Source organism: Platalea leucorodia (assembly GCF_965183815.1).
Source record: "Platalea leucorodia genome assembly, chromosome: 14".
Taxonomy (NCBI): Eukaryota; Metazoa; Chordata; class Aves; order Pelecaniformes; family Threskiornithidae; genus Platalea; species Platalea leucorodia.
Genome location: NC_138836.1, coordinates 1836755 through 1863687, shown reverse-complemented (window position 1 = coordinate 1863687; position 26933 = coordinate 1836755). Strand labels below are relative to the sequence as shown.

The 26933-nt window shown below is 50.9% G+C and overlaps 2 protein-coding genes across 10 annotated transcripts in view; one reads left to right on the top strand and one right to left on the bottom strand.

The window, feature by feature from the left end:
* Positions 1-19546, top strand: part of MYO15B (myosin XVB) — a gene marked incomplete at both ends in the record, with an annotated part of 44608 nt that extends 25062 nt beyond the window's left edge. The window contains 36 exons of the mRNA XM_082326532.1: positions 290-362; positions 758-964; positions 1072-1151; positions 1354-1451; positions 1634-1721; positions 3144-3254; positions 3438-3532; positions 4111-4356; positions 4853-4949; positions 5290-5436; positions 5739-5928; positions 6061-6151; positions 6703-6907; positions 8459-8574; positions 9139-9198; positions 9445-9520; positions 10035-10153; positions 10408-10526; positions 10986-11127; positions 11264-11375; positions 11702-11862; positions 12137-12249; positions 12366-12429; positions 12674-12746; positions 13126-13202; positions 13589-13665; positions 14233-14363; positions 14989-15083; positions 15382-15459; positions 15773-15881; positions 16237-16385; positions 16770-16897; positions 17882-18015; positions 18498-18631; positions 19077-19217; positions 19487-19546. Coding sequence (XP_082182658.1) covers positions 290-362; positions 758-964; positions 1072-1151; positions 1354-1451; positions 1634-1721; positions 3144-3254; positions 3438-3532; positions 4111-4356; positions 4853-4949; positions 5290-5436; positions 5739-5928; positions 6061-6151; positions 6703-6907; positions 8459-8574; positions 9139-9198; positions 9445-9520; positions 10035-10153; positions 10408-10526; positions 10986-11127; positions 11264-11375; positions 11702-11862; positions 12137-12249; positions 12366-12429; positions 12674-12746; positions 13126-13202; positions 13589-13665; positions 14233-14363; positions 14989-15083; positions 15382-15459; positions 15773-15881; positions 16237-16385; positions 16770-16897; positions 17882-18015; positions 18498-18631; positions 19077-19217; positions 19487-19546 — 4196 coding nt within the window. The remainder of the gene's footprint in view (positions 1-289; positions 363-757; positions 965-1071; positions 1152-1353; positions 1452-1633; positions 1722-3143; positions 3255-3437; positions 3533-4110; positions 4357-4852; positions 4950-5289; positions 5437-5738; positions 5929-6060; positions 6152-6702; positions 6908-8458; positions 8575-9138; positions 9199-9444; positions 9521-10034; positions 10154-10407; positions 10527-10985; positions 11128-11263; positions 11376-11701; positions 11863-12136; positions 12250-12365; positions 12430-12673; positions 12747-13125; positions 13203-13588; positions 13666-14232; positions 14364-14988; positions 15084-15381; positions 15460-15772; positions 15882-16236; positions 16386-16769; positions 16898-17881; positions 18016-18497; positions 18632-19076; positions 19218-19486) is intronic.
* Positions 19547-21941: 2395 nt separating this feature from the next.
* Positions 21942-26933, bottom strand: part of RECQL5 (RecQ like helicase 5) — a 38556-nt gene continuing 33564 nt past the window's right edge. For 6 of the 9 annotated variants that reach the window (XM_082326896.1, XM_082326895.1, XM_082326897.1 and 3 more), the window contains 7 exons: positions 26542-26635; positions 25927-26067; positions 24794-25467; positions 24497-24575; positions 23344-23595; positions 22765-22837; positions 21942-22663 (listed from right to left, as the gene is read on the bottom strand). In XM_082326896.1, the coding sequence (XP_082183022.1) occupies positions 22542-22663; positions 22765-22837; positions 23344-23595; positions 24497-24575; positions 24794-25467; positions 25927-26067; positions 26542-26635 (1435 nt within the window). In that variant the 3' untranslated portion in view covers positions 21942-22541. Of the gene's footprint in view, positions 22664-22764; positions 22838-23225; positions 23596-24496; positions 24576-24793; positions 25468-25926; positions 26068-26541; positions 26636-26933 lie in introns of all 9 variants that reach the window. The other 3 variants (XM_082326893.1, XM_082326892.1, XM_082326894.1) reach the window with 3 other exon arrangements.

The following is a 26933-nucleotide window of genomic DNA, read 5'->3' as shown; positions in this document are numbered from 1 at the left end:
GAATTGAATGCAGAACATCCCTGCTCTGGCTCCTTGGTGAGTGGTGTGGTGGCCCCAGCGAACCGGGACACCGTCAGGTTGGAAATGCCAACCTGTGCCACCAGTTATTTCAGCTGTGAATGCGTTCATGTGGAGCCCTCCATGTGCTTTCAGTCCTCCTGTACCGACCCCCCCCCCCAGGAGTGCGTAAGACTTTCCAGCTGGGATCTGCCTGTGTCCTGCAGAGCTGAAGTGTTGCTTTGGGTCCTGCCAGGGAGGCTGTGTGTACTGACTTTCTTTTCTGTGCTAGAGGAGAAGTTCTCAGCTGAGGTGGAGTCCTGGATGACTGGGGAGCAGTATGCAGGCTGGCTTCTGAGTGCAAGGTACTGCCAGAGGACGGGAGAAGATCTGGGGGTGTGAAAGAGGCTGTCACTAGTTCTAAGGTTCAGACTGGCTGGGGCTGCAGGCTAGGATTTATATGGTCAGATGCGTAGTAGCTGCTCCTTACCCATGGCCTCTTTAGGAACAGAGGAATCACTGGTGTGATCTGTTAGAGCAGCTTCAGAGAAAAGATGAAAAAAAAAAAAAAAAGGACAAATCTTGAGTGATTCTAGTTTTTCCCGACCCTGGGCAATTAATAGTTGATTCACACCCTAAATCTTAAGGTCTTAAGCCAGGATAGACAAGGTGAGAAGAAACTGAATGCAATGTTTTCCTTTCTCTCCCTTTCCCCTGCCTACCTGGACACAATTTCTCTCCTTCCCTTCCCTGTTACCAGGGGCTGTGATAAGAAGTCTCGAGGGTGGTCTATCTCCATGTTTACTGGCAACACGTGGCAGGACCTGCTGGGCTGTGACTTTGTGCTGGACCTCATTGGAGAGACAGAGGAGACCAGCAACCTCGGCAGCCCCTCTCAGTCCTCAGCTGGGTACCCCATCGCTCCTGAAAGGGAGAGAAGCTTCTTCCAGAACTCTGACCTGGATTCGTAAGTCACCTAATCCTCCTGCCCCACCACTTGTGGCCCTGTCACCCGGTGGCTCGTCTTTCTCTCAGCACTCTGTGCTGTCCTCATCTCTTTTTCCTCTTCAACAGGATCCCTCCCGCTCCAGGCATCCGGGCCCCTACCTTCCCACCACCTAGCCTGCCTCCAGAATTCAACAATCTCCACCCAGGTAAGCTCTTGCCCAGGACTGTGGATGGCACTGAGACGGGCCAGATGGGCCCCAGCCAGGGAATCAGAGCAGAGGGGGAGCCAGGTGGTTCTTGATGTAGAGCAAGGAAGGACTCCACGCCAAAACATGACTGTCTACTAGGGAGTGGAGACAGGGGAGTGCTCCTCACCTGCCTTGTCCCCAGGCTTCTCTCTGTTCTTAGGTCCAAGATTCAGAGATGACGCGAGGACCCCTGTAGGCTTGGATGACTACGTGGATGATCTGTTCAGCACTGTGCTGCACCAAGGCTCCAGAGTATCAGTAAGTGCCTTGATGTTCCATCTTAACTTTCTCTCTGCAGCTCTCCTGTCCCTGTGACTCCCTCAAGCATGCCTCTGCCTACGCGCTCTGCCCCTGCTCAGCTCAGCTATGCCTTTGGATGGCTCTCCCTCTGTGAAGTCTGCCTCTCTGAGCCCAGATAACTCTGATTTTTCTTGTTGCAGGATATGGAAAACAGGGAGAGTCTGACTGGACGCATGAAAGGGGGTGGGAAGATTGGACCCACACAGAGAGGAATCTTTCCTTCTGCAGGTCTGTAAGGGGATGGGGACAGCTGGGAACACCCGTGGGGCTACATAAGCTTCAGTGAGCACAAGTCAGGGAGTCCTTTAAATGCTAATTATTGCATGGGCTCAACTGATTCATGAAGAGTACTGGTCTTTAGCATAGGTCATCAGAAGTTGCACTCCTCACTCCGAGGTGCTGGGAGACAGATGCTTTGGGGAAGGTGCTAGGTAAGGGTGCCACCTTTGTTCTGCTTTTAATTTCTCTCTCGAGTTGGTCTTGGGGTCAAGGCAACAGGTAGCTTGCTTCTGACCCAGGCCACCTCTTCCCTAGGCCAATTCTCGTAAGTCCTGTATTCACCTTTTATTCACTTTGTGCTTTCACAAAATAGTCGCTGCTTTTCTCAGGAGGGTTTTAATCTTTCTTATTGCTTCCTTACAGACTTTGCCATCATCTCTAGCTATTCCTTGGGTTAGTAAGTCTGAACCCTGTAGAGGTTCTGGTTTTTTTGGTTGGTTTCTTTACTTTTCCTCATTTCTGTGGAGCTAAGACTCAGGTATTTTCGGTAGGGTGGAGTCAAACACCAATATATTAATGGCACCGAGAAATCTGCATGTGTAGGAACACACCCAGCAGTTTCAGAAAGGTGGGGAATGTCCTGTTCAGATCATTGCTGAATCTGGGACTATTTTTGGCTATTGTAGAGGCTCTGGGGCACGACAAGCCCTATTACAGGTCACTGGCTTGAGGCCAGTTTGTTACTCATGTGGCTACTTACATCAGTGAGGGATGTGAAGATCTCTCCGTGGGCCATTCTCACTGGCAAGGACATCATGATTCAGTAGACCTGTGCTGTGTGTTGACTCACTCCTAGCTGAGACTGATCTCCATGCCCCTTGCTCTGCTGGCTTTGCCCTCAGTGGGATTTCTGTGTTGTGGCCTCTTGTGGGACTTGACTGCTGGGAGAAGAGGAATTCCTTTCTCCCCGCAGTTCCTTCACATGATACACGATGCCACCCAGGCCAGGGCTCGTTGTTCATTTACCCTTGCTACTTCCTGCAGAGACCAGTATGGATCTGGCAGTCCCAGAGATCTTTGCCCAACCCTCAAAAGAAACCCTTCTCTGTAATCATACATAGGTAGAAGTTAGTTATATGCTTAGTCATGAAGGATGGTGGTGTCCTAAGATACACTGCAGAAGCAGGGTCTGGATCCTGCTGTTGTATAGTCTGGCAGGCCACACATTTCCCCTAGGTTTCCTTTTTCTACTTGAGTTTTGCTCTGTCTTGCTGTGTGTGAAGAGATAAACCATTCACATGTCCCTATGGCTGGTGCATGTGGAGAGACCCAGAGGTACCCAGCCTACGTGACGTGTTCTGTGGGGATTGATCAGCGCTTTCTGATCTGGGATTCCCCAAAAGCACTGTGCATGTGGCCTTTTGCCTCTAGGCTTCTCTGGGGTGACTCAAGTGCCGGTTTACCAGCCCATGTCTTCGATGATGGGGATGCCAGCAGCCATGCCTATGATGCCAGCGGCTGGTGGGATTGCGCCTATGCAAGGTAATAACACAGTGTTTCAGTAACTGTACGGGGGAAGAGGGTGGAAGGGTGGGTGTCGTAGCGGAGCCTGTGCATTGGAATGTCGGGCAGGGTGTGCGGTGAGCACTCGGCTCTGGGCTGATGCTCAGGCATGGTGGGGAACGACTGCCTGTGGGTGTTTGCAGACATGTGTGTCTTCCACAGCCGTGGTTATGCCCCAGCCTGTGGTTCCGGCTGTAGATCCCAATCAGTTAGCAGCACAACAGCAAGCCTTTATCAGCCAGCAAGCCATGCTCATGGTGAGTGGAAGGGACTGGCTGGGAGGGGCTCAGGAACTGGGGAAGAACAACACGCTGGTGTATGTGCTGTGTCCCTCCTGCATTAGGCCTACTCTGTAACACTCTGCGCTTGTGCTGAGGGTTAGGTATATAAAGTTGGGATTATTTAAGAATGCAAAACTGGGAACCCTCTTTTTGCCACTTTGTGTACCTGGGGACACTGAGGCACCATAGGTGAGTGAGTAGGGACAAGAGCAGGCCCCAAGAAGCCTCAGCTGTAATTCCCATGTGTTTTTAAGCTGGAATTTGCTACAGATGCAGATCTGCAGTATTCTGCTTTCTGTTTAAAGCCTCATGAGAGCCTGGAGGTCCCAGGCTATCTCACTGGTAGCTGAGTCTTTGGGGTGTTGTTAGGAGCTCTGCATACTTGGCCAGGTGGGAGCAGGCTCCCGGGGCATGCCTTGTCCATAACACTGGGAAGTTTGCAGTGAACTATGTAGATGTTCTGTGATTACCAGTGAAAGCATGGGACAGCCTGACTGGTGACTGGTGGTTTTGTGTAGCCTAGAGCTCACGGACATTCTAATTCCTTCCTCCAGGCCCAGCAGGTGACCCTTCAAGCCATGAGCATTTCTCAGCAACAGCAGCAACAGCAGCAGCAACAGCAGCGGTGGCAACAGTCTCTTGAGAACTCAAGGCTAAGAGTCTCAAGTCCACCACAAGCCCAAGCCTCGGCTCCAGCCCCAGTCCCAGCCACTTCCCCAAAACCCAAGAAGCCTCCCAGCAGCCAGAATGCTGCACCACCACCAAAGGCTCCAGAACCGCCAGCGAAGGCAGAAGAACCGGTATGAGAAACAAACAGTGGTGGTGAATTTGCTTTGAATTTCATGATTTGCATTTGCTCTGCTTCCCTTCCAGTGTGGCAGTGGTTTGGCAGAGAGGATTGAAGAGAACTAGGCTTACCTATGGTACTGAGGCCTTTCAAACTCTACTTGCTGAGTCTTTAAGACACAGGATCAAACCATGGTGGCATTAGCTCTGTGGAGGTTTGGCTGCAGTGTTGGCCAATTAATTCCCAGCTGATGTGAATTTTTCCATAGGAAAATTCATCACTCTGAGTTCTTTATCTTCCAGCAAGCTGTCTTGGGCCTCTTACATACCCCTTCTTCTCTGGACTTGGTTAATGATTCCTTGGGTCAGAGACTGATCTCCTCGTATACTCACAGATGGGGAGAAGTTCTAGATCAGAACTTGGCGAGGGAAGAGCGCCTCTGAACTTAAGGGCACTACGGAGGTATCTGCTGGCTAGTGCTAACTGAGCGTGTTGTGAACTGCTTGCAGGTTTATGACTACACGGAAGACCAGTTCTCTGACAGTGAAGATGATGACTATGCTCCGGAAACTTTCCAGCAGAAGAGAGAATATTTTCAGAAGATGGGTGAGCACCTACCATTTTGGGAATTTCACTCATTTTAACACCTTGTTCTGCAGTCTCCCTGGCATAACAAGGTGCTCTTGTCTCCCTCTCTGGAACCCAGCTAATCCCTGCAGGAGCTGCTGGCGCTGTGTGTAGCAGGAGTTTTGGGTGCCTGCTCAGCTGGCTACAATTCAGAGTGTGAGGTGCTGTGTTGCCAGTTTTCTAGAAATCTTTGGGCTTGTGACTGCCATACCCTCCTTCGCCTCTAGAAAGCATAGGCTTCTGCATGGGTGGGAACCAGGCCATTAGTGGTAGGTTTTGGCTGTGGGTTTAACTAGCTCAGGTCCCCCTTTCTATGCAGGAGAGCAACATATCCGAGTGAAGAAAGTCAGGCTTCCGTCCAAAACCTGCAGCCCTCCAGCAAATCCACAGCCAAAGCAGGAGGAGGAGAAGAAAGAGGAGCAGGAGAAGGAGAAAGAAGAGAAGCCCAGCCCTAAAACAGAGGCAGGTAAGATGCTGTGCAGTGGAGACCCAAGCAGGCTGACAACCAGGAACTTGGCAGGAGCATCAGGCCAGGATATAGCCAGAGAAGGAAAGGCTCTGGCTCTTCTGGGAGTCTGCATCTTGACAAGAAAGAAGAGAAGAGAGAGAGAGAAAGGCCTGAGCTTTGGGAAGTGGGATCCCAAAGCAAGGCAGTGGAAGGCCATGGCCAGTCAACCTAGGGCTAAAAGAGGGGAAGCTTCAAATGAGATAAAGGGATTTCTCCTCTGTCTTTGCTAGCCTGTTGGTTAAAGCTGTCATCCCCAATAGCTCCTGCTCCCCCTTTGCCGCCTCCTGAGCCAAAGCCAAAAAAGCAGACACCAAAAGCGAAGAAGGAGCCACCTGTAGTGAAGCCTTCAGGCCCCGAGTCGCGGCCTGCACCCAGCCGGGAGATCCGCAACATCATCAAAATGTACCAGAGCAGGCCAGCCCCCGAGCCCCAGCCTATCGAGCCTGCCAGGTGAGAAAGTGTGGTCCACCCAGGTGGGCAGGAAGGAGATGAGTGGGACTATATCCCAGCACTGCCACATGGCTCCATTGTGGCTACAACCCCTCTGCATCTCCTGTAACTGTGTTCCCCATTTCCTTGCAGGAAAGTGGCCAAGCCATTTATGAAGAAGAACGACCCCAAAAATGAGGCTCTGGCCAAGCTGGGAATGATGAACCTCCAGTCTCCCAAATCAGTGAGTTCTTTGCTCTCCGGTCACCTAAGAGCTCAGCAGAGAGGGCCTGTGCATCCAGCCTCCAACAGGCTGGGAGCTACTTGGTAGTGCAGTAGCAGCCAGGTGATTTCTTGTTGGGTTACTAGATAGCTGTGAGCTCATACCATGGTGCTGCCCATCCTAGACTGGGCTCCAGTCTGTAAAGTCACCTGAGGTCCTGGAGAAAAGGCTCTGGAGCAGCAAGTCCTGTTGTGGTATGTTTAAGGCTGATCTGGAAGCAAGAAACTCATGTTCCCCACGACTGGCACCAAGGTCTTGGCCCATTAATGCCTTTTTTCCTCTTTCCAACTGGAGGCTTCAATCTCAAATACTTAGTTCTCTGCACCTCGGTTTGCTTGATCTTCATCTGTTTGTAGATCATGTGCTGATTTAAAGGTCCTGGTATCCCTGTTCCCACAGATCTTGCTTCTAGAGTTGGACTGCTGCCCTAGGGATGATTTATAGCAGCAGTGTCACAACAGAGCACAGTAATGCAGAGAATGACTGGGTCAAATGATTTTGCTGTCTTGCAGCCATCCACCCTGCCACAAGAGAAGAAAATACCTCCACCTCTCAAGCCCAAGCCAGGCTCAGCTTCCAGCTCTATCAAGGAGTTGCCTCCCCTCCTCAGCCAGCAGAGTACGCCACCAGGTTCCCCTCCTGTTCTCCCTCCTGCCCCACCATTGCCTTCACCTCTCCGGCCTGGCAACCAAGGCTTGCAGGACTCCACAGGGAAGGGTGAGTATTGACTTCACCCAAATAGGATTTGGTAGCGGGGCTGGGTGGGAGGAGATGGGGTCAGAATCAGCCCAGCGGCCTGGGAGAGTCGCAGCGCATGTTCTGTCATCAGCCAGCTGGCCAAAGACTGAGTGGGCTGTGTGAAATCAGAGGCTGTCCCCATAGTTCCAGTCCAGCCCAGCACTCAGCGTGGCACTTCCCAGCTCTAACTCCTCCCTTTCTTCCCAGTGTAGTGCAGGATGTCAGGCACAAATGATGAAGGAGGGGCTGGGCTTCTGTGAAAAATGCAGCTAAAAACAGAGAGGACCTTTGGGCTACAGCTTTATCAAGGTCCAGTCCACAATACATTTTATTACCTACCTGAAGCATAATTACTTTATCAAAGCTGCAATTCGATGGATGGACTTTAGACCAGGAAGGAATGGGAAGCCAGGTGTTTTACCTTCTAGAGCCTGTGGAGGGTCTTTAGAGACAGGCTAAGGAATGAGGGAATGTTTCTCAGGGAGAATGAGAGTCTGGGAGACCTTGGACACTGGCCACATAAGGAGTGTCTGGATGCTGCCCACCTGAAAAATGGCATAGCTAATGCTTCGCAGCAGGAGGTTGGAAGTGTTGTGCTTTCCTAGGTTTTGCCTCTGAATTGCAGTGGGAACCTGGACCCATAATTCATTTTATACTTTGCTGCTATTTTGGATACATGTACCAATGTATTTCAAGCTGTTTAAACCTCTCATCGGCATCACATTTTATAACATGCAAGGAACAGTCAGTCAAGCACATAACTGCAGGACTCCATCCTGCATCAGCTTCTCTGGTGTAAGAAAAAGTCCCTGCTTCACTCTGCCTCTCTTAAAAAATGGATCTTTAGGAAGTCCTGTGAAAGTAAATCAAAGTAACTGGATTACCCTGAAAAATCCCTACGTGCTTTTGAATAGGAATATAGAAACAGATGAACTGTGCGATCTACTGCATTTCTTGATTGTCCATGAACTCTGAAGTTTTGAAAGTTGGGAGTGCTTAAATGAAGATATTCCTGCCTTGTAAAGCAATGCCTTTGAATGGTTGTCTTCAGACTGAGCCTGTCTTTAATAGATCTCCTGCACAGAGAAAATCCAGTGCAAGTACTAGGTGCCTTGTACAGAACCTTGCAGTCTGCAAGCTCAGTGAAGAACTTTTTTGTCCTTTTGAAACCTTTAGCAGCCTTTTTACAATGACATAAAGTGAAACTGTGTCTTTGAGCTTAAGCACAGCGGTAGTATTTTCCCTGGGACGCTGTGTGCTCCCTGTCTCTGGAGTGTTTCTATTATGAGCACTGAACTTTGTGGCTAATACAGCAAGTATAAATGCTATCAGGAATGCTGGCGCTCACATGATGGCTGTTCTGTGCATGCATTCATATTAGCTGATCACTGACCTTCAAGAGGGTTCTTGACAGTAATCTTCAATCAGGTACGTGGCACTGTCCCCTTTCTCTCAGTAGGTCTTTGGCAGGTGGGAAGGTGACCCTGTAGTCAGCAAAGCCCATCTTCACTGCTCTTTCTCCTCACACAGACTCTACTGTAACAGTAGCAGATGATGATGGTATCAAGACCCAGCTGTACAAGCTCACCAACAGTGTCAGCTTTTCCTATGACAACCCTGCCTGGAAAATCTTTCTGCGCAAAGAGGTACGGTTCATTAGCTGAGGGCTGGCTATGGGGGGAGGGAACTAGTCCCACATTTGATTAAAATAATTTTGCCATAGGCACCCAGTGTGATATAAGAGCACAAACACAGTTCTGGGAGGAGATCCCATGACACAGCAGTCGGAGGCAGGGGATCATCTCATCGGACATCTGGGTCCTGCTCTGCCTTACTGCCTCTGGTGTCTGTTTCCCTACCTGTCCTTTCCTTCATCTGTAAAGCACTGAGGAATCTACAAATAAAGTAAATGTCCTGGTTGTTACCTGGTGCTTTCCTGTTAAAATAGTACAAATGTGTTTAAAATCAAGTCTTGGAGAGTACACTGAGCTGACCAGGGTTCATCCCACGGTCTCACCACTTCACTTTTGGTCCTTCCCTCCTGGTCCTTCTGTTTGCATTCACAGTGTCTCTTCCCTGCCTGTCCTCGGACATGGCCTCCCTCCTCTCTGGCAGTAGGGCCTATGGATTACAAAACATCCCTGGGGAGCTATTTCTGCAACATCTGTAAACATCGTAACATTACTATTGTTTTTATTCTCCTCTTGCAGGTGTTTTACCCCAAAGAAAATTTCAGTCACCCTTATTGTCTGAACTTGCTGTGTGAACAGGTATGTACTGGTGAATGACTCAGGGCCTGCTGTCTCTCTGTTTGGGGACAAAACACTCCATAATTACATTGCAGGAGTTGCCTTCGCTTCTGTATTCCTAGTGGTCTTAGTCCCTTCTCCAGGTCCACCCAGTAAAGCCCCTGCTCACTCCTCTCTGAAACTCAGCCTGTTTAACAGCCCCAGATGCTCCAGCACACTCAGATGTGGCCTTTCCAATGGAAGCCTCTCTGTTTCCTTCCTCTGCAGATCATGCGTGACACCTTCTCTGATTCCTGCCTTCGGATCTCCAAGGAGGAGAAGCGCAAGATGAAAGACCTGCTGAGTAATTAACAGCCCCATCATCCCTTCCTCCCTGTGCCCATCCCAGCTTTTGGTTTGAAACGAGAAATTGGCCTCCAAGCCCTTTCAGGCAGGACTTAGGGCAGAGGAGAAACGTTTATCACTGCAGCAAGAAAGCACATTTTTGTGTGCTGTGTAGTGCAGTGTAGGAATGTTTGTTTATTCCAAGCAGCCAGAATATACCCCTGAAATTTCCCTGAGCCAGAAAAACTTAGTTCTGATATGTTTATTGTGGGGAGAGGAAACTGAGGGCCAAGGATAGGATTTTGAGCTGTCTCAAAATCCAACTGTTGTCTTTGACAGGAGCTTCATGGAGAGGGGGAGAGAAACTGGTAGTAGACTGGTGTGTGCAAAGTAATATGGTATCCTTTCACCTCTGCATGTTGTTTGCTGTGCTGTAATCACTGAGGAGGACTGGTGGGAATGGGTCCCTGGGCAGAGGAAGATTTGGCCATCTCTGTCTTACTGAGAAAGTATCTGCTTTGTACCCCTGCTAGTGGAGTTCCGGGTCGGCAACGATGTCCGGTCTATTCAGGAGGATGCGATAAAGAAGAGGATTGTAGTGGCTGCTCGGGATAACTGGGCTAACTATTTCTCCCGCCTTTTCCCAGTTCATGTGAGTCTTAATCTTCTCACTAGACCCTGGGCTTGCTTTAGCTGTGTGACTCTAGTTCACCTTGGGTCTCTTTCTGTCTCCCTGCCTGGCCACACATCACTTATTCTTCTGTGCCTTCTGTACCTCGCTGGGTTTGACACCTCTGTCAGCCTAGGGCCTCCTTCATGGTAGATATGGTAGCATCTTCTTTCCCTGCTGCGTCCTGTCCAGGTGGGATGGAGCCTTTGATGCTCTCTGCTGCACTTCCCTTACAGAGTGAAAATGGAAGTGATGTCCAGATCCTGGGTGTTTCTCACCGGGGCATCCGGCTGCTGAAGGTGGTGAAAGCAGCTGGCTATAATCCTGAGCACCTGAAGAGTCTTTGCAGCTACAGGTGAGCAAAAGGGCACTGGTTACTGCAGGATGATAATTTGTCACTTGCAGGACACTTTCAGAGTGCAGGATGCAGACTGAACAGGTGAGCTGAAAATTGTCTGGTTGTGCTGTGCTCTCTAGGATTGTCCTAGGCCAGCTGCGACTCACTGACCCTCCTTCTATTGAGTTTGGCCTTTCCCTTTCCTTCCTACCTTGTGCTTTGCTCACAAGAAGTGAGTGCTAGCTATCAGTCAGCTCCATGCGTGTCATCAGAAGGCAGGTCCTCAGAGTGGTATGGTGAAAGCCATGCACAGCCTATGGTGCTGTTACTGTTGTAATACGGTGCTGGTGAAAGGCCACCCTCTGGAGCATGCTGAGGCCTGTCTCCATTCTCAGTCCTTGGAATGAGCTCCCATCCCCATGATCTGCATCGCCAGCTCTGGCAGAAGGAGCCTGAGCATGCTGGCTGTGTTCTCAGCTTTGCAGATGTGCTGTCAGTGGAACTGAAGGGCAGCAATGCCCTGGAGTTCTCTCTGAAGACAGAGCAGCTCTTCCTGCACTCTCCAAAGGCTCCGTGCATCAAGGCCATGGTGGAACTCTTCATCCAGGAGCTGAGGCAGGTGAGGGAGCGGCTGTAGTGCAGTAGGGAATAAAGGTGGTTTCCCACATGGACCTGAGAGGGTCCATGGGATGACATGGCCCGAGTCTCTCACATCTTGGGGATGAGATTTGACCTCCCCATCACTTTTTCCCCAGGATACCAACTACGTCGTTGCTCTGCGCAGCCACATCACGGATGACAAGAGCCTTCTTAGCTTCAAGAAGGGTGACCTCATCAAGTTACTGCCCATGCAAGGCATGGAGCCAGGTGAGGGAGTTTGTCGAGATTACAGGAAAGGTGGGGACTGGCTTCAAGGGCCTGCTGGACCCATGGTGCCCCAGAAGCTCTATGTGCTGCTGTCGAGTAAACCAGAGGAAAGCAGACTGTTAAGGGCTGGCCTAGTCAGCCTTCAGCTCTGCCATTCCCTGACTGCAAGCCACCTTGTTCCAGCTGCCATAGTTACAGGGGACGTTATCTTAGCATGCAGGAAAGCCTGGTCAGTGTGCTGCTCTCCTTTGCCAGTTAGATGCCTCACTGCTCGTTTCTCTTGGTAGCTGCCATGGTTCCTGACTCTTTCTCCCCTGTTTCTGCAGGGTGGCAGTTTGGCTCCACTGGTGGCCACTGTGGTATTTTCCCCACCAGCTTGGTGCAACTGGCTGCAGCCCCCGATTACCTCAGCACCAGCATGGACAGACGTGGAGGGCTGCGCAAGAGCATGAAAGCTTCCTCGGAGAGCAGGAACACCAGCAGGGAGGTGAGTTGTCCTTGAGGAACTGCTAGGGGACACGGCCAGGTTCTGTGGGAGCTGCTGGGGTGGGTCCATGGCCCTGGTAGAGTCCAACCTCCAAGGCTAGAGGGAAGAAGATGACCACTTAATCCTTACAGATGGAGACACTCAAATACCATCATAGTGGGAGGGGGAGGCACCACACACAGATGAGGCCTTCCTAGGTCTGGCAGGCGAGGGGAATACACAGTGCAGTTCCTCAGCTGACTTCTCAGGGTGGGTTTGGTGCCTGTCCCTGCAGAGTTCTGTTCCCAGCCTGACATCAGATCCCGACAGCACCATGTTAGTCCCTGCTGGCGATCATTATACCATGATGGACTTCGCCACAGCCTACTTCCGAGAGGCTCAGTCCATGTGAGTAGGCTGTGGTCCTTCCTGAAAAGGCACACACAGGACCTGTGTAGCCTGACCCACACCAAGCCGTTGCTGGGGATATTTCTTAGATTGCATGTTCTCTCTCCTCTGTCTAGGCAGGGACTGAAGGGGATGTCTGCTGAAAAGAAGAATGCAGCTGACCTGGTCCAGCACACCAAGGTGAGCCCAGTCTCTTCTCATGGCTACAGCCGGAATCCCAGCCCTGGCGTTGCCTCTAGCTTTGTCCCCACATGGCAAAAGCGCAGAGGGCAGATCCTTGGCTGCAGTCCCTGGGGAAGCGTAGGTGCCCTCTACTCTTCAGTGCTGCCTGCAAGATACTGGGAGCCTGTGTTTTTTGTGAAGCCTGCAGCACAGCTCTCTGGGATCTGCCTCCCCAGCTTACCCTTGTATTCTGGCCCTGCAGGTCCCGATCCAGGCGTCTTTGCTCTACTACTCTGACAGTGAGCTGAATGAGCTTGCTACAAAGAACTTCAAGAGTAAGTGCCTCCCTAGGACACAACACTGCAGAGGCTGGAGGCTGGAGCAGGGGGAAGTGGGATGGCCTCAGTGGCCACACATAGGCTCCAGAGCGAGGAATGAAAACTCAGAGAGGAGGGCCTCTCCTAAGGCACTTCTGCAGTTAATAACTACCCATGTCCTTGCTGAAAGTGTCCAGCAAAACGCACTTTGCCTCGAGTGCAAATTATCGAAGAACACACGCTGCCTGGGCTGATGTCCCAACCAGTACACACATCCAATGCAAGCCTAGTAAGAGCCCGGGGAGCAGAAAAGCTTTCAGGACATGTTCTAGTCTACTGCCTGCCCTATGGCAGGATCACCTCCACTTAGACCTAAATGCTAGCCTTTGCATTGCAGCTGTGATGCGACTCATGGGAGATCAATCAAAACTCAAGAACCAGAATGAGGTTGAGTGCATCTATGAAATCCTTCAGGTTTGTGACCTTCTTCTGGGCAAGGCGCTGAAGCACCAATGGGAATGAAGGCCCAAGACCTTGTGGGGAAGGGAGAGAGCAGGGAGAGCTGTAATGCAACTTCCTATGGAAGAAAAGGAGCTGAAACGGAGAGGCTGACGAAAAAACATCAAGGGGAGGGTTTGTATGTAAATGGTTTCCCTGGCCATCGCTGTCTGGATGAGAGCACAACCTGCCTCTCCTTCTTTGGGCCTAGATAGCACTAGAGACCAGAGGCTGCAAAGCCTAAGCTTTAAGCCACATTGGCAGAGCTCTGGAACTGGGAGAGGAATGGCACACAGCTGACCTGGGGCCTCTCTGATGCTCTCGTCCCCTCTCTGATGTTGTCTTCTCCTCTCTGAATGCAGCTGTGCAAGGAGAAGGAAAATTTGCATGATGAGGTCTACTGCCAGGTCATCAAACAGGTCACCCTCAACCCTAACCAGTGAGTACCAGCACTGTCAGCTCCTGTGCGTGCACAGCTGGAGGGGAACCCTCCGCCTGGCTGCACAGACAGCAGGGCTGGGGGAGAGGCTGCCCCCTAATGACGTACTGGTCCCAGTTGCTCAGTTGCTGGGGCTTTTGCTGAGCACTCGGGAAATTTAGCCGGTCATTGGGTTTGGCTTTTTTGCTTCAATGGATATTTGTCCTTCTGTCTCTGGCTGCTGATATATCTGGGCACCGGTAAACATTCCTGGTAGCGGTGCTGCTCAGAGCCCTGATTTCCTCTTCACAAGCCTGGGGAACTGGTACAATAGTTAGGACTGGCTTGACCCCACACTGCCCTGCAATATGGCAGCAGTGGCGTCAGAGGGCCCTTGATTGTTCCGTTTGTTTGCTGTTTGAATAACTGAGTCAATCCCTTCCTCAGCATAAGAAATCTCTGACCAAGGGCCGCCACTTAATTTTCTGCCACTGCCATAGGTGTTCAGAAGGGCAGAGGCTTGCTTTGAGCTGCTTGGAGCAGGTATTGTCTTGTTCCAAGGTGCCCACAGTTCTTTCTGTCCCGCAGGGAGAGTGTGCTGCGTGGTTGGTTGCTCCTCAACCTGCTAACTGGGTACTTCCTCCCTTCTAAAGTTCTGATGCCCTATGCCACCAAGTTCCTGCAGCTAGCCAGCAGTGATCCATCTAGCACCCACCACGGTATGACTGTTTCTGTGTCCTGTAAAATAAACAGCTGCCTCCTTGTTACCAAGGCCCAGTGGTCAAGGAAAGAAGACAGGATCCAGGTGGGGACATGGTCCAATGGGAAAACCTCCCTTATCCTGTTAGGCAGGAGACATGAGTGGGGTACTGAGGGAGCTGAGTCTGCAGGCAAGAGTCTGCTTTGTATCTCTAGTCTTTCTGTTTGCAGAGGTCATTTCCCATCGCATCTTCGCTCAGGCAAGGTGGAATTGTGTCTCTGAGGCTTGGCTTAGGCCTGTGGCTTAGGCCCAGTTTGACAGCTAGACCTGGGGGAAAGGCAGGCTGTAGTCTTCCAGAGTCATCAGCTGTGAGGTATTTGGGTTGGAATCCTGCCAGAGAAGAGGGTTCTAGTTCTCCCATCCTGTCATTCCTCTGTATTCCTGCTGCCCCGGGCACTGTCTGGGGCTGCCCCCTCATGATTTCGATGTGTCCAGGCACAGCGGGAGATGAGGTCAAGTCTCCTTCCTTTCCTAGCACCAGCCCTGGGTTAAATTCAACACAGCCAGGATGACCCAACACCACAGGAGACAACGCCAAGTCCTCTGTTTGGCTCAGTACATGAAGCTTTTTCCTTTTCCTGCAGATATAGCCAAGATCTGTCAGAGCAACCTGCGGAAAAATTTCATGTATGGGGGCCGTCGCCACCTTCCTTTCCCTGTGGAGTTGGAGGCATTGCTGGTATTGAGGGGCAGAGAAGTGGGGATGCTGGGAAGAGAGGGAGGGCGGAGGCTTGCCAGGAGGTGCCACGTGCGGTGTTGCAGGGGTGGTTAGCGTTCCAAGCGAGGAAATGAGGCGTATGTCTGCGAGGGGATTGGGAAGTGCAGTGCCATGGAGTTGACAGGGATATGGGCGGGGAAGAGGCAGGTACTGCAGGCAAGTAGTGGAACACAGAGGTGAGGACAAAGGAAGAGGGAGGAAGAATTGTGGGGCTGATGGGATCCTGCATGTCTTGCTGCCTAAAGACCGTCCTTTGCAGAAGGGGCATGGTGCCCGCCGGCTAGCGATACTGATGCCTGGAGGCGTAGAATACCTCACCAGAATCAAGACATTCACTGTGAGTTTTCTCCTCTGAATTTCTTCATTGATCTGGACTCTGAGCCGCACCAGGGAACTCCCTTATCTGTCAAAACCTTGGGCTTGGCCTGTGCTTCCCATAGTGCTGTGACAGTTTCCCACTCGCTTCCTCGGAGTCCCTGTAGCAGCGTATCTCTGCAGGGCCTGCACAACGCTGGGATGCCTCGCCCAGCTTGCTGCTCTGTCCAGTAGCCAGCGCCACACTGCTGCCTTCTAACGAGCCCAGCATGCCTAACTGCTCTGCTTTGGGCTTGCCTGGCCATGGTGCTTATTTGCTTCTTTCCTCGCTTCAGGTGGCCAAGGAGGTTTTGCAGGAGATCTGTGAGCAGATGGGGGCAGGCGAACAGGAAGAGATGCAGGAATTTGTTCTCTTTGCCATCAGGAGCGACAGCAATAATCTCGGCAAGTAGAGACTAGCGTCTAGATTCTTTCTTAAAGCAGTTTCTCCAACAGGAGTACCATGGCTACCGTCTCGAATAGTTCCCCCACCCTTGCTGGCTCTGGGGAGGTTCCTCTTCAGCAGTTTCCCTCTGTTACTAGGGTTAAGGATTGTGCCTTCTCAGGGGCCGAGTTGCTTGTTCCTGAGAGAGATGTGTGTGTCTGTGTGGGTCCGTGTCCCTTTGGAATGGCTGATGCTGGGAGTCATAAGGGCAGGGGGGAACAGAAGCGTGCAGGAAGGCTCCTGTCCCAGGCCATGGAGCTCAGCCCACTGTCTCAGCACCAAGAGTGATGACCTTCTCTCTGCGTAAACATGCAGATAAAATGGTGAGGCCGATAGGATCGGAGGAGTATCTTCATGATTATCTGCTGGAGGACAAGTTGGTCACTGTGATTTTACGCAGGCTCATCTGGAGGACACCTCTGCACTTTGAGAACAAAATTTATACTGATGTTCATTACGGACAGGTAAGCAACAAGGGCGGTGGTCGCACCAGGAACCTCCCTAGCAGGGGCAGAGTTAGCGTACAGGCCAGTGGGAATGTCCCAAGGGGGCTTCGGCTGATCGGCTTTGTATGCCGCTTCTGGGAATGACTAATAACTGAAGCTATGGGTGCAAGGAAGGCAGTGTGCCTGTAGCCCTAGTTTATGAGCTGTCTTGTTCCAGATATGCGTTGTGCAGTTCTGCGTGCTCTTCCCGAGCCCAGAAAGCCTTTGCTTTTGTGTTACTGGCTTGAGCTGGATGAGTTATCAGCAAGGCAGGACGTGGGTCTCTGCAGCCAGGCGCTGCCCAGGCCTGCACGTACCTTCTGCGAGGTTTAACAAAGGCCTCTCTGCTGCGCTGTTCCTCAGGTGCTGTGGGATTACCTGAACGGGAGGATACTGTTAGGCCATAGTAAAGAAATGGAGGTGCAGGTGGGCATTTTGGCAATGCTCCAGCACTGGGCCAAAACAGAGCAGCAGAGCGCTGCTCCCTCCAGGTACGTGTGTCTCGTGGCGCGTCTCTGTCTCTAATGGCTGTGGGCACCACAGGGGTCAGGGGTAGGTGCCTGAAAGTACTCTCCGGATAATTAAGGAATGGACAGTTCTGGTGAATGCAAGCTACTAATTAATGTCACTTAGTGACTGACTCCTGCCCGTAATCGAGAAAGTTTACCTCCTGTTCGCACTTAATGCTGTCTGTCTCTGATCCACATTTCCTTTTGTGACTCCTGAGCTGAGGGTCATGAGGGTGCCATGCATGTTTCTTTTGACTGCCATGTGTTTGTAATACCAAGAATGAAGTTGGGATGAATGCTCCTTTGTTCTTTCTCGCAAGTGCCAGAGTTTTCAACCCTGGGCACCTGAAATCTGTAGTGAGATGCCTAATGGGAATGCAAATGTCCCTGGGTACTGGAAAGCTTCTGTCCTGCAGCCCCAAGCTGTATTTTCACACTCCTTCCTTCCTGTATCCTTATGCACTTTGACTCAGAGTGGAGGTAATGTCTCCATCAGATCCCCTTACGCCACCAGCAGCAGGGGGTAACGGCATAACCCTGCTGGGCATGGGGAGCTCTGCTCTCTGTAGTGCTTTGGAGGCACAGCAGCAGGACAGAGTTGGAGTAAGGTGGTTTTCAGCTGAGACTGCTGTGAAAGAAACACCCTGTGGCTTCACTGCCATGCTACAGTCCTAGCTGGAAGAGCTCCTGTTGTCTCCAGAAAGGGGGGATTTCTCCCAGTGCACTAGTCAGCAGTGCACAGCCGCCTTCTCTGCGGAAAATGGTGGTCTCACTGTCTCTGGGGTTTCCTTCCACGTTATCCAATTCAGACACGACCTGTCGTGCTCTTCCCCTCTGCCTCCACCCTTGCCCCCAGCCGTGCAACTGAAAATTGGTGCCAGATCCCCTCCTCCCTCTTAATCCCCCTGGATGATCTTTCGATTTTAGCTGGGCGGGGGCTGAATTACTATCTGCTTGTTGGCACAGGGAAGAGCTGAAGGAGTACACGCCAAAGGCCCTGCAGTCCTCCATCAGCCCCCAGGCTCTGCAGAACCATGTTGGCATGCTGCTGAGAACCAGGCAGCCCCTCCAGCCAGTGGATGCAAAAATCCAGTTCATAGGTGAGGAGACGTCCAGATCTGCTTGAGTTGTCTATCGTGAGCATGATGGAAGCCGCTCTGAACGTGCTTTTGGGACAGTTCATGAGGTTGGCGAGGATCCTTGGAGCCGGGAATGGGCCGTGACATGTCACTCCCCGACAGCCTCCCCCTGCAGACTGGCACTCGTTCCCAAACACGGTGATCACGGTAGAAGTCCCACCTCTTTTGCAGAAGTCTGCAGTAGATTTTCAGAGCTCTGTATAAGTTGTGTTTTAATTGATATTCTGGCTGCACATCTCTCTTCTGGTCAGAAAAGAACAGGACATCTATTCAGGTTGCTGAGAATTGAGTATCAGCAGCCTGGGAGGGAGGGAGAAGTTGTCAATCTCACTTTTTAATGCAGAAAAGCTTGGGAACACCTGCAGCTTTTGGCCACCTTAGCCTGGTGCAGTAGATCGCTGGCTGATGCTGCTGCCTGAAAGCCACCTTTTGCTTTCTTACAGAGCACGTGATGAAATTGCCTTTCTTTGGCTACAACACCTACTTTGTCGAGAGAGTCAGCGATGACACAATCTGTGTGCCCTGTTTCTTTGGCGTGAATAAAGAAGAGATCATTGTGGTGGACGGCACCACGCTGGTATGCCAGACAATTCCTCCCTAGAGGCCAGAGCCCTGATGTCTGTCAGATGTTAACTTTGACTTTTAGAAGAACTTGTGGAGGAAGAGACTATATTTTCCTGCATCACAGCCACTCTTACAACAGCCCTAGCCCAAAGCAAGTGACAGGAGTGGTAGGGCAGTGCTGCTATGTGCTCTTTTCTAAGTCCAGTGACCAGGCTAACAAGCATGGTCCCCAGTAAAACAGTGTCGGTCACATTCCTGTTTGTCCCAGTCTTGACGGAGCTCCAGGGGCGTGCTGGCAGCGGGAGCTTGCCCTGAGTTCTGTACACACTGCCCCGTGTCTCAGTCCTTGTCTCAGCTTTATATAAGCTCTTGAGGTGAATCCTCCTTGGTGAGAATCAGATGGTTTTATTTGTCTGGGCTGCACCAGAGAGTGTTTTGTGGCTTTTCTCCTCACACAGGCGGTCTCCTACGTCATTCCGCTGAAAGAGCTGCAGAAGATGCGAACCCTGCGGCCTAACTCTGACGGTGGGCTTCCCGGCATAGAGCTGAACTATGGCTCACCTGCCAGCCCCAAGTCTATGTGGCTTGAACTGTCACAGGTGAGAGCAGCCCGGACCTGCAGCTTCCTCCTGGCAATTCAGGAACTGCCCTCCACTGCCCAGCTGAGCCTCTGCTAAGAGCCAGCACTACTGCTCTCTTCTGTCCCAGCGGTGGATGGGGCCCTGCATTTCCCAGGCCCCAAAGTGCAGCTTTGTCCCAGCACCCACCTCATATTTAATTATGGAAAGTGATTTATGGGAATATTTAATTATGAGGAGCAGCCATTTCTGGGGCAGAGAATGACTGCTAACGATTTGTGTTTTGACAGGCTAAAGAAATGTATCACACGATTGTTGCCATCCTGAATAAAACAGAGCCGCACCACTAAAGCCTAAAAGAGGAGGAGAACGACCAAGCAGAACAGCACCGTTTCCCTTTCTTTGAGCTTGTTCAGTGCCCCCGCCCTGTCTTCTGGAGAGGACTCTTCCAAAAGACACCCATGACCTCAGACAGCTGCTTTCCAGGACTGCCACCACAGTGTTTGTTGATGGACTGGACCGTACCATCACCCTTGTGGCCTGCCATTCAGCCCCCAAGTACTCGTCCTTGAAGTGAAGCATGCCCTGGCTAAACAAACCACAGGGCTCCCTTGCCACACCATTGCTTTTTCATCGCCGGCTCCAACACAGAGCAGCTGAACAGATGCAAGCAATTGCCTTAAGCTATGCAGTGGGGGACTGTTCTTTTCTTTTCTGAATTAATTAACATGAGCAAAGACTGAGGCTCGCTAGAGATTTGTGCATCACAACACAAAGCTGAGGCTATGAAATGACTGCACTGGCTACCGGTGGTTTCCACAGGCCAGCTTTTTCTCTGTATTGATATGCAAGAGGCCCTGTAGCAGGATTTGTGAAGCGGGAGCTCGTAGAAAGCATCTTAATTGCAAAGCAGATCAGTGTTAATACACAATTAACACATATGCTGGGGCACAGATTGAGCTGCAATGGTAAGAAAGTTTATTGTTAATTAATTTCTTACTGACATAATTATACGCATATGTTTCCCTCTACTATAAAGAAGTCAGTCATGTCCATGCAGCTGTCATACTTAAACGGTGGCTCTGTGCCCATGGAGAAGGCGTATTCAAATGGCACTTGTGTTGCAGTAGAGGAGAGTGTCTTGGGTTGTACAAAAATGCTTAATTTATTTTTATTGCTACAGCTGAAAAGTATCTGCACTTTAGGAGATTGCAATAAAATAATCACAGAGAGATTTTTGCCGCTACGATGTGACAGATACTGGTTTACGTCTAACATGGGAAGTTTGACCTGCAGGTAACTGGCAAAACCCAAGGAAAAGGTTGTCGCTGTTGGCTGGGAATGGGATAGATCGGCACATGGTGCACAGCTAGCTTCTTGCTGGTGAGCTGATGCCAGCAGTAACTGCAGCATCGTCCCTGCCAGGAGCTTCCCTTCAAGCGCTGCTCGCTGTGGCCTGTGAGGTCTTGGCTGAGGGATGTTCCACCCTCCTGCAGCACTGCTACTGCAAGGCTGGTAAAGCACCGCAGCCACATGAAAGAAAGGAATAGAGAAGACCTCTGAAGATTAACTTATCCTTATTCCCTTTCTCTGAGTTTTTGCTGCCTTACACAGAAGCACAACTCATCAGGGTAGAAGTTTCCCACACTGCGATAAAGCACTTTGTCACACAACCCCATGCCTTAACCACCCCTTCCCGGACCCCCGGCTTAGGCGACAAACAAAGCGTTTCTGAGACGTTCACCCAGGCAGCAGCTGACCTCTATAAGCACTGAGCTCTGGAGAGACAGTAACCCCACTTAAGTGGCCGATGAACCAGGATTTTTAATGGGAAGGTAAAATAGAAGCCAGCAGGCAACAGCTGAAATGTACTTCTGTTGTGCAAGAGGCTCCTTGTGAAGCCCTTTGTCCTCCAGCGAGCAGAGCGAGCTGAAAATGAAAGGGACTTCTGAGTTACGCGTTTCCAGGTTCTCCTTCTGGTTCTAGCTGGAGAAGGCAGCTAGGCTCACAGCTGCAGCTGTAAGGGGCTGGGGGCGTCTGCTGGCGCGTTTCCCATCCACCCCATCCCAGGCTTGCCTTCATTAGCTGTCTGTTCAGCCAAGAAATGAGCTTTCATGTCTATGTTCACAGTGATGGAGTCTTAACGTATCTTAGACCAGTCTGTATGATTAATTGGTAAGAAAAAGCTTTCAAGAAGAGTCCACAGCAGCTATAACATTGTTTTATTGTCAGTTCCGCACATACCCTTCAGTACATTTAAAAAAAATACATCTGCTGAGTACAGTGATCCAAAAGCCTGTTTGATGGCCTCTCAGGCTGCAGGTTCCTCTAGCAGCACCAGTGCCTGAGGCCACCAGCCTCTACAGGCATGGAACAAAGGCAGAGCCCAACAAAAACCCAACAGCGAGGACTTGTGCCAGGGAATCGGGTTATTTCAAGCCCACTGACACCCTAAGGTTCAGGTCCTTACATAAATATAGCAGCAGGGGCACCCCAGTGTCAGTCTGAGGGCCACAGCAGTACCATAACCAGTCATAACAGCAGCGTTGCCCTCTGCACTGCGGACTGCGGGTGAGGCACAGGGAGCAAATATGGCTTTAGGGGTTACAAGCAAGTGCTGGAAAAGTGTTGGCAGCCTTGGTGCCACTATTGGAGAGGTTAATACTGAAAGAGCATCACTGCTTAAGTTAAAGGGCAGGCAGAACTAGACAAAGTTAAAAAAAAAGTTCAGATTAAAAGAAAAAGAATCTGAGTTTCTCCACCTTCAGAAAGTAGGCATTGCCTTCATGGTGAAAACAAAACGCTCCCCTCCTGCCCTTCAAGGGGAAACATTCCATCCAGGAACTCAACCATCAAGTTCGTCACTGGCAGCCCTGAGCAAAGCAAGTGAACTCGTAGCATAAGGCTTCTATTGGCAACACCGAAATAAGAACTGAGAGATGGGGGAGCGAGGGGAGGAGCTGGCTAGGAAGCAAGGTGCCATCCCAAAGCAGAGTCCCAGCTGGAAAGTCTGAGCCCTTCCCAGACGGCTGCAGGGAGTAGAGGTTGGAGACGCTGCGCAACACCTGAGGCAGCAGCCCCAAACCTGCCCAGCAGATGCAGACGTCGCACCTCTTGGCAAGAGGTGGTAGAGGGCTTCAGCGCCCAGTTATTGGAGAAACGTGCCCCAAGTTCACAAAAACTGGTTTCCTGGAAGTGCGTGTCACTAAGGACAGAAGTGAGCAAAAAATGCAGTGGGAAAGGAAAGCTCACTTCTGCAGTTTCATGAAACCCTCCGTGTCTGAGTTCTTCAAGGTCCCCTGCTCCCGTTGCTGGAGGAAGGATGATGCCAACGTGATGCAAGGATCAGCTCTCTGAGCTCTGCAGCTCCTGCCAGTCTGTCTCACTCTCGCACCTGACCCTTGCTTTGAAAAACTCCTTGATGAGTCTCTGTGCTTCCTCCTTCACTGCAAGAGAGGAAGCACCACCTTTGAGAGGATACTTAAGACATCTGCTCCCTCTAAAGACATCAATCCATTGAGCAGCAAAAGAACCCAAGGTTCTGTGCTCTCCCTAGCTGCCAACTCACCAGTCTTGCGGGCAGGGTTCTGCTCTTCAGTCAGTAAGTGAGACAGGTGCCGAGCAAAGCCCTTGAACAGATCCTGCAGAATTGGGGACGAGAAAGAGCAGAAAGCAGACATTGGTTACCGCGCCAGACTGTTCCCACGTTGGTCTTGCCCTTAGAGGCTGGCTGTAGCACAAACCGTTCATAGGTTGAGACTACAGGCGTGCTGCCAACCTGCAAAGACACCTGCCCCTGCCGTGCGGAGACGCACACGCACGCTGCCTTGCGGAACGCATCAAGTGACCTACACCAGACGTGTTGCCGCTCCACAGGTGGGAGTTTTGAAAAACTTGCCAGAGTTTAGTGTGAAAACATGAACAATCACAAAGCAGCGTGGAACCAGCGTGATACCGCTCTAGCTCACACACAAACCCTTTCTTGGGAGAGGTGAGTTGCTGCACCTAGCGTCACTAAACAGCACATACCAAGATGTGACTTGGAAATGAAATGTGGTATCCAGCTCATCTTCCCCTCCTCAGAGCCCCAGCTCACTAGGGAGATGCAGTCTCCTCCTGCTAGAGAGGGTCTTGAGCTGTGCCCTACCTTGGAAGCAAATTTGCCACCCTTGTAGAATGGGGTCAGATATTTGACAACGATGTCTGCTGTTTCTTTGAGGGAGACGCCTTTGGTCGCTGGCTGTACGGTCTTGCTGGTTCCTTCTTTATCACACTGTGATAAGTTTGGATCAAAAGTCACCTTCTTCTTTGTGGGACCAACACTTTTGCTTTCTGGCTGGGACAGAATAGAAGACTTTGCCACTGTCCGTAGCCGCTTTGTTGCAGGGCTTTCCAGATCCTGGAGATGGGACAGAAGAAAACCAAACCCATCATTAATTCCCGTGGCAGCATTACACTTCCAAGCAGCCACTACCTTCTGAAAACAGGAATCTCTGCAGCATCCTGCAGGCGCTCCCTACAGTGACTACCATGCAGCAATCTATGTATGTATGTAACCCATTTTGCTGTACAGACATAACGCGCTTTTCCACACAAAGGGACTTTAAGAAAAACCCTTTAAGACGACCACATTTAGAACTACCCTGTTCTCTTATTAGGGCAGCTAATTGCTAGACCCTGTCCTGTGCAGGAAAAACTGACAGGAAAAGATTTCCCAGGATGTCTGCTGAGAACACACCCCTCAGGAAAAATCAACCACTCCAGGAGTGCCAATTTGAAAGAGCAAGGAGAAAACGGCACTGGCCAGCAGAGACAGCTACCGGGCAGTCTCAGGTGCCAAAAGCAGAACCAGAGGCTGAACGGCAAGGAAGGCTGTGAGCACGGTTCGCTTCCGAGCGGTCCTGTGCGTCATTGGCCTGTGGTTGTTCCCGTGACTTGGGAGAGCAGCTTGCTAATTATAGTTAGTTACAGATCTAGAGGGGGTGGAGAGACTCATTCCGGGCAAGTCACCAGCAAGGGAGCAGTCACGTGTGCTGCAGAGAAGAGGAAACAAAGCAGAGTGGAGGGGATGCTTTCCGCTGCAGTCCGAGCTGCCGGCACTGGCCCAGCGGGCGGCGGGGGGACACTGGGAGCGCAACGCAACCACGGGTCTCCTCTCTGCTGCAATCGCAGCTGGGCCCTCCCCAGATAAATAGCACTATATCGGGTGAGTTCAGATCAGGAGTATCACTCCCAGAGAGAAACTTGGCACAAGATGAGCAGAAGAAATAGAGGAAACAAGCAGCCGTTAAAAGTCTTACCTCATCTGATCCTGGTCGCTTCCCACACTCACCTTCCCCAACAACAGTTAGCTCAGTTTCTGCGACATTTTCAGCAACGCTAGTGGGAAGAGTAGAGAGAAGGCCGATTTTAATCGTTCCACAGTGAAGATATCACTGCAGTCACCGTCAGTGGCCACAAGACTCCCCACGGTAAAGCAAGAGTCTCCCTCGCCAGCCCAGAGCTCTAATAGAGATCCCAGTTTCCAGGACAAGGCTGGTGTGGCTCTGCAGCTCGTTAACAGGGCAACACAGGGAGCAGAGAGGTAGAGATTTTACCTGGATTTTACAGCAATTTCTTCCTGAAGGAGTTCAGATTCAGCAGCCTGCTGGGTCTTCAAATCCTCCTCTCTCTCAGTCAGTGTTACTGCTGTCTCTCCCAGCTCCTCATTCTCTGCCTGGGACTGTCCAGTCACATCTTCTCCAGAGACATCTTTGTTTTCCTGAGGTATTGATTTCTCTTGACACATGCTTTGAGAAGAAACCTGAGGTAGTGTGCTTGCAGAATAGCCATCTTCCTTTGCTGAGCTGCAACTTTTGGCTTTAGACCCACCTTTGGGGAGGGAAAAGAATTTGGAAATGTCCTGTGATTCTTTTTTGGCCGCTTCTGCGAGCATTTGCTGCTTCTTGCTAGGTTTGGACTTCTTAGTGGGGCTATTGCAAAGGGCAGCTTTTGCGTCTGGACTGGGTTGCTGTCCCTTCTTTTCGGGAAGGAGTACTTCTACCCCAGCACTCTCACACAGTGCTTTGGTTGCTATTTCTTTCTTCTGGAGAACAGGGTTTCTGGTGTCCAGTTCCAGACTGCAGTTGCTGTTGTCTTGCCCATTTGGACAATCTAATTCTTTTTTGACAGGCTTTGCATCGCTCTCCTCCTGGACCTTCAGCAGTTCTGAAGCTGTCTGGAACAAGCTGGATTTCTTTGGGAATCCTGCTCCCATGCGCTTGGGTTTGAACTAGGGAGAAAGGAAGGAGTTTTGGGTATGAGAGCATTAAGGAAGCCCTGTGTGCAGAACCCTGAAAGGAGCGAAGTTTCTGTAAACAATACACCAGCGCGCACAGCCGCAAGCTGGGGAAGGCCCTAAAACCGACTCATCAACATAACCATCAGCTGAGACATCAGGGGCATGGGTTAGGTTAAAGGCCCGGGCCCGCAGTGAGGAGACAGACAGCACCCTTGGTTAGAGCAAGGCGAGAAAAATGTATTTGGTGTATGGCCTGCACATAGATGATTGATAGTCACTAATAGGAACCAGCATGACCAGCTGATCTCACTCCAAAACCAAAGGACAGACAGGGAAAGCGATTCCAGTAGCAATATACAGCTATGGCCACACAAAGGACCTAAACTAAAATTATAAAAAAGCAGATAGATAGCCAAAGCACACCATTCCCTCCTTGTCTGTCCCACTCACCGAGTACACCTGGGATGCGGGGAGGACGTCCTCTTCTGCGGCAGACCCAGATTTTGTTTCTAAGCTGTTCTTGCCACCAGTTCCGGACCCAAAGACTGAGAACAGCTCTCCCTGTTTTGAGGCTTTGTTGATTTCTGCTACCTGAAAAGAGAACAGAAATGTTCTCTAATGGCCAGAAATCTTTATGAATTCCTGCCTCTGTACACCCTAAAAGCCATAGTGGCAAAACACGCCTCCCCTGGAGAGACGCCTATCTTGAGAACAGGAACATCTTCTAAGAAAGAGACTTATTGCAATCAGCTAACCCAAACCACGGCTCCTCTATTGTCAGCGACGGCCTGAGGAACTCCCCGTTCCCTCGGTTGCTAGCCCTAGAGGATATTTGGATAACCTTGCACTGGTATGCAGGTTTCGAAAGCCTGTAAAGCCAACAAAGATGTGAAACCAATGTGATTCTGGGCCCTCCTAGAAACAAAACCAAGAAGAAAGATTTGGAAGACATCCAAGGCAAAGCAGAGCTGCTCCTTCATCTTTCCCACACAAACTCTACCCTATCTCCCCTTGAGCTGAGGCCCCAGCACATCCAAGGGAACAGCAGCAGACGTATGGCCCTACCTTCTTTAGCACAGTTGCCTTGTATGAGTTTGCCATTTTACTGGTTCGGAAAGCTTCGTACTCCAGCTCCACAGCACAGGCCTGAGGGTCTGACCTGTAACACAGGCTGGGGTGATTTCTGGCAGGACACACTTCTATAGCAGCAAAGGGAACACGAATGTTTAAGCGTTTCCCAAGAAAGTACAACATTCACTCCCTCCGGCGCAAGAATAAGGGATAACTTCCCATTAAGTTCTAAGGGATGCAGCGGCGAATTGCTGGAGAACGGAAAGGGTGGTGAAAGCAGTTTTCAATCCAAGTCCTCCAGTTGCTCAGTTTGAGAAGTACACGATCCCCATCTTGTGGGACAGGGAAGAATTGCGACTCCTGGATCAAGCTGATTTGGCAGAATC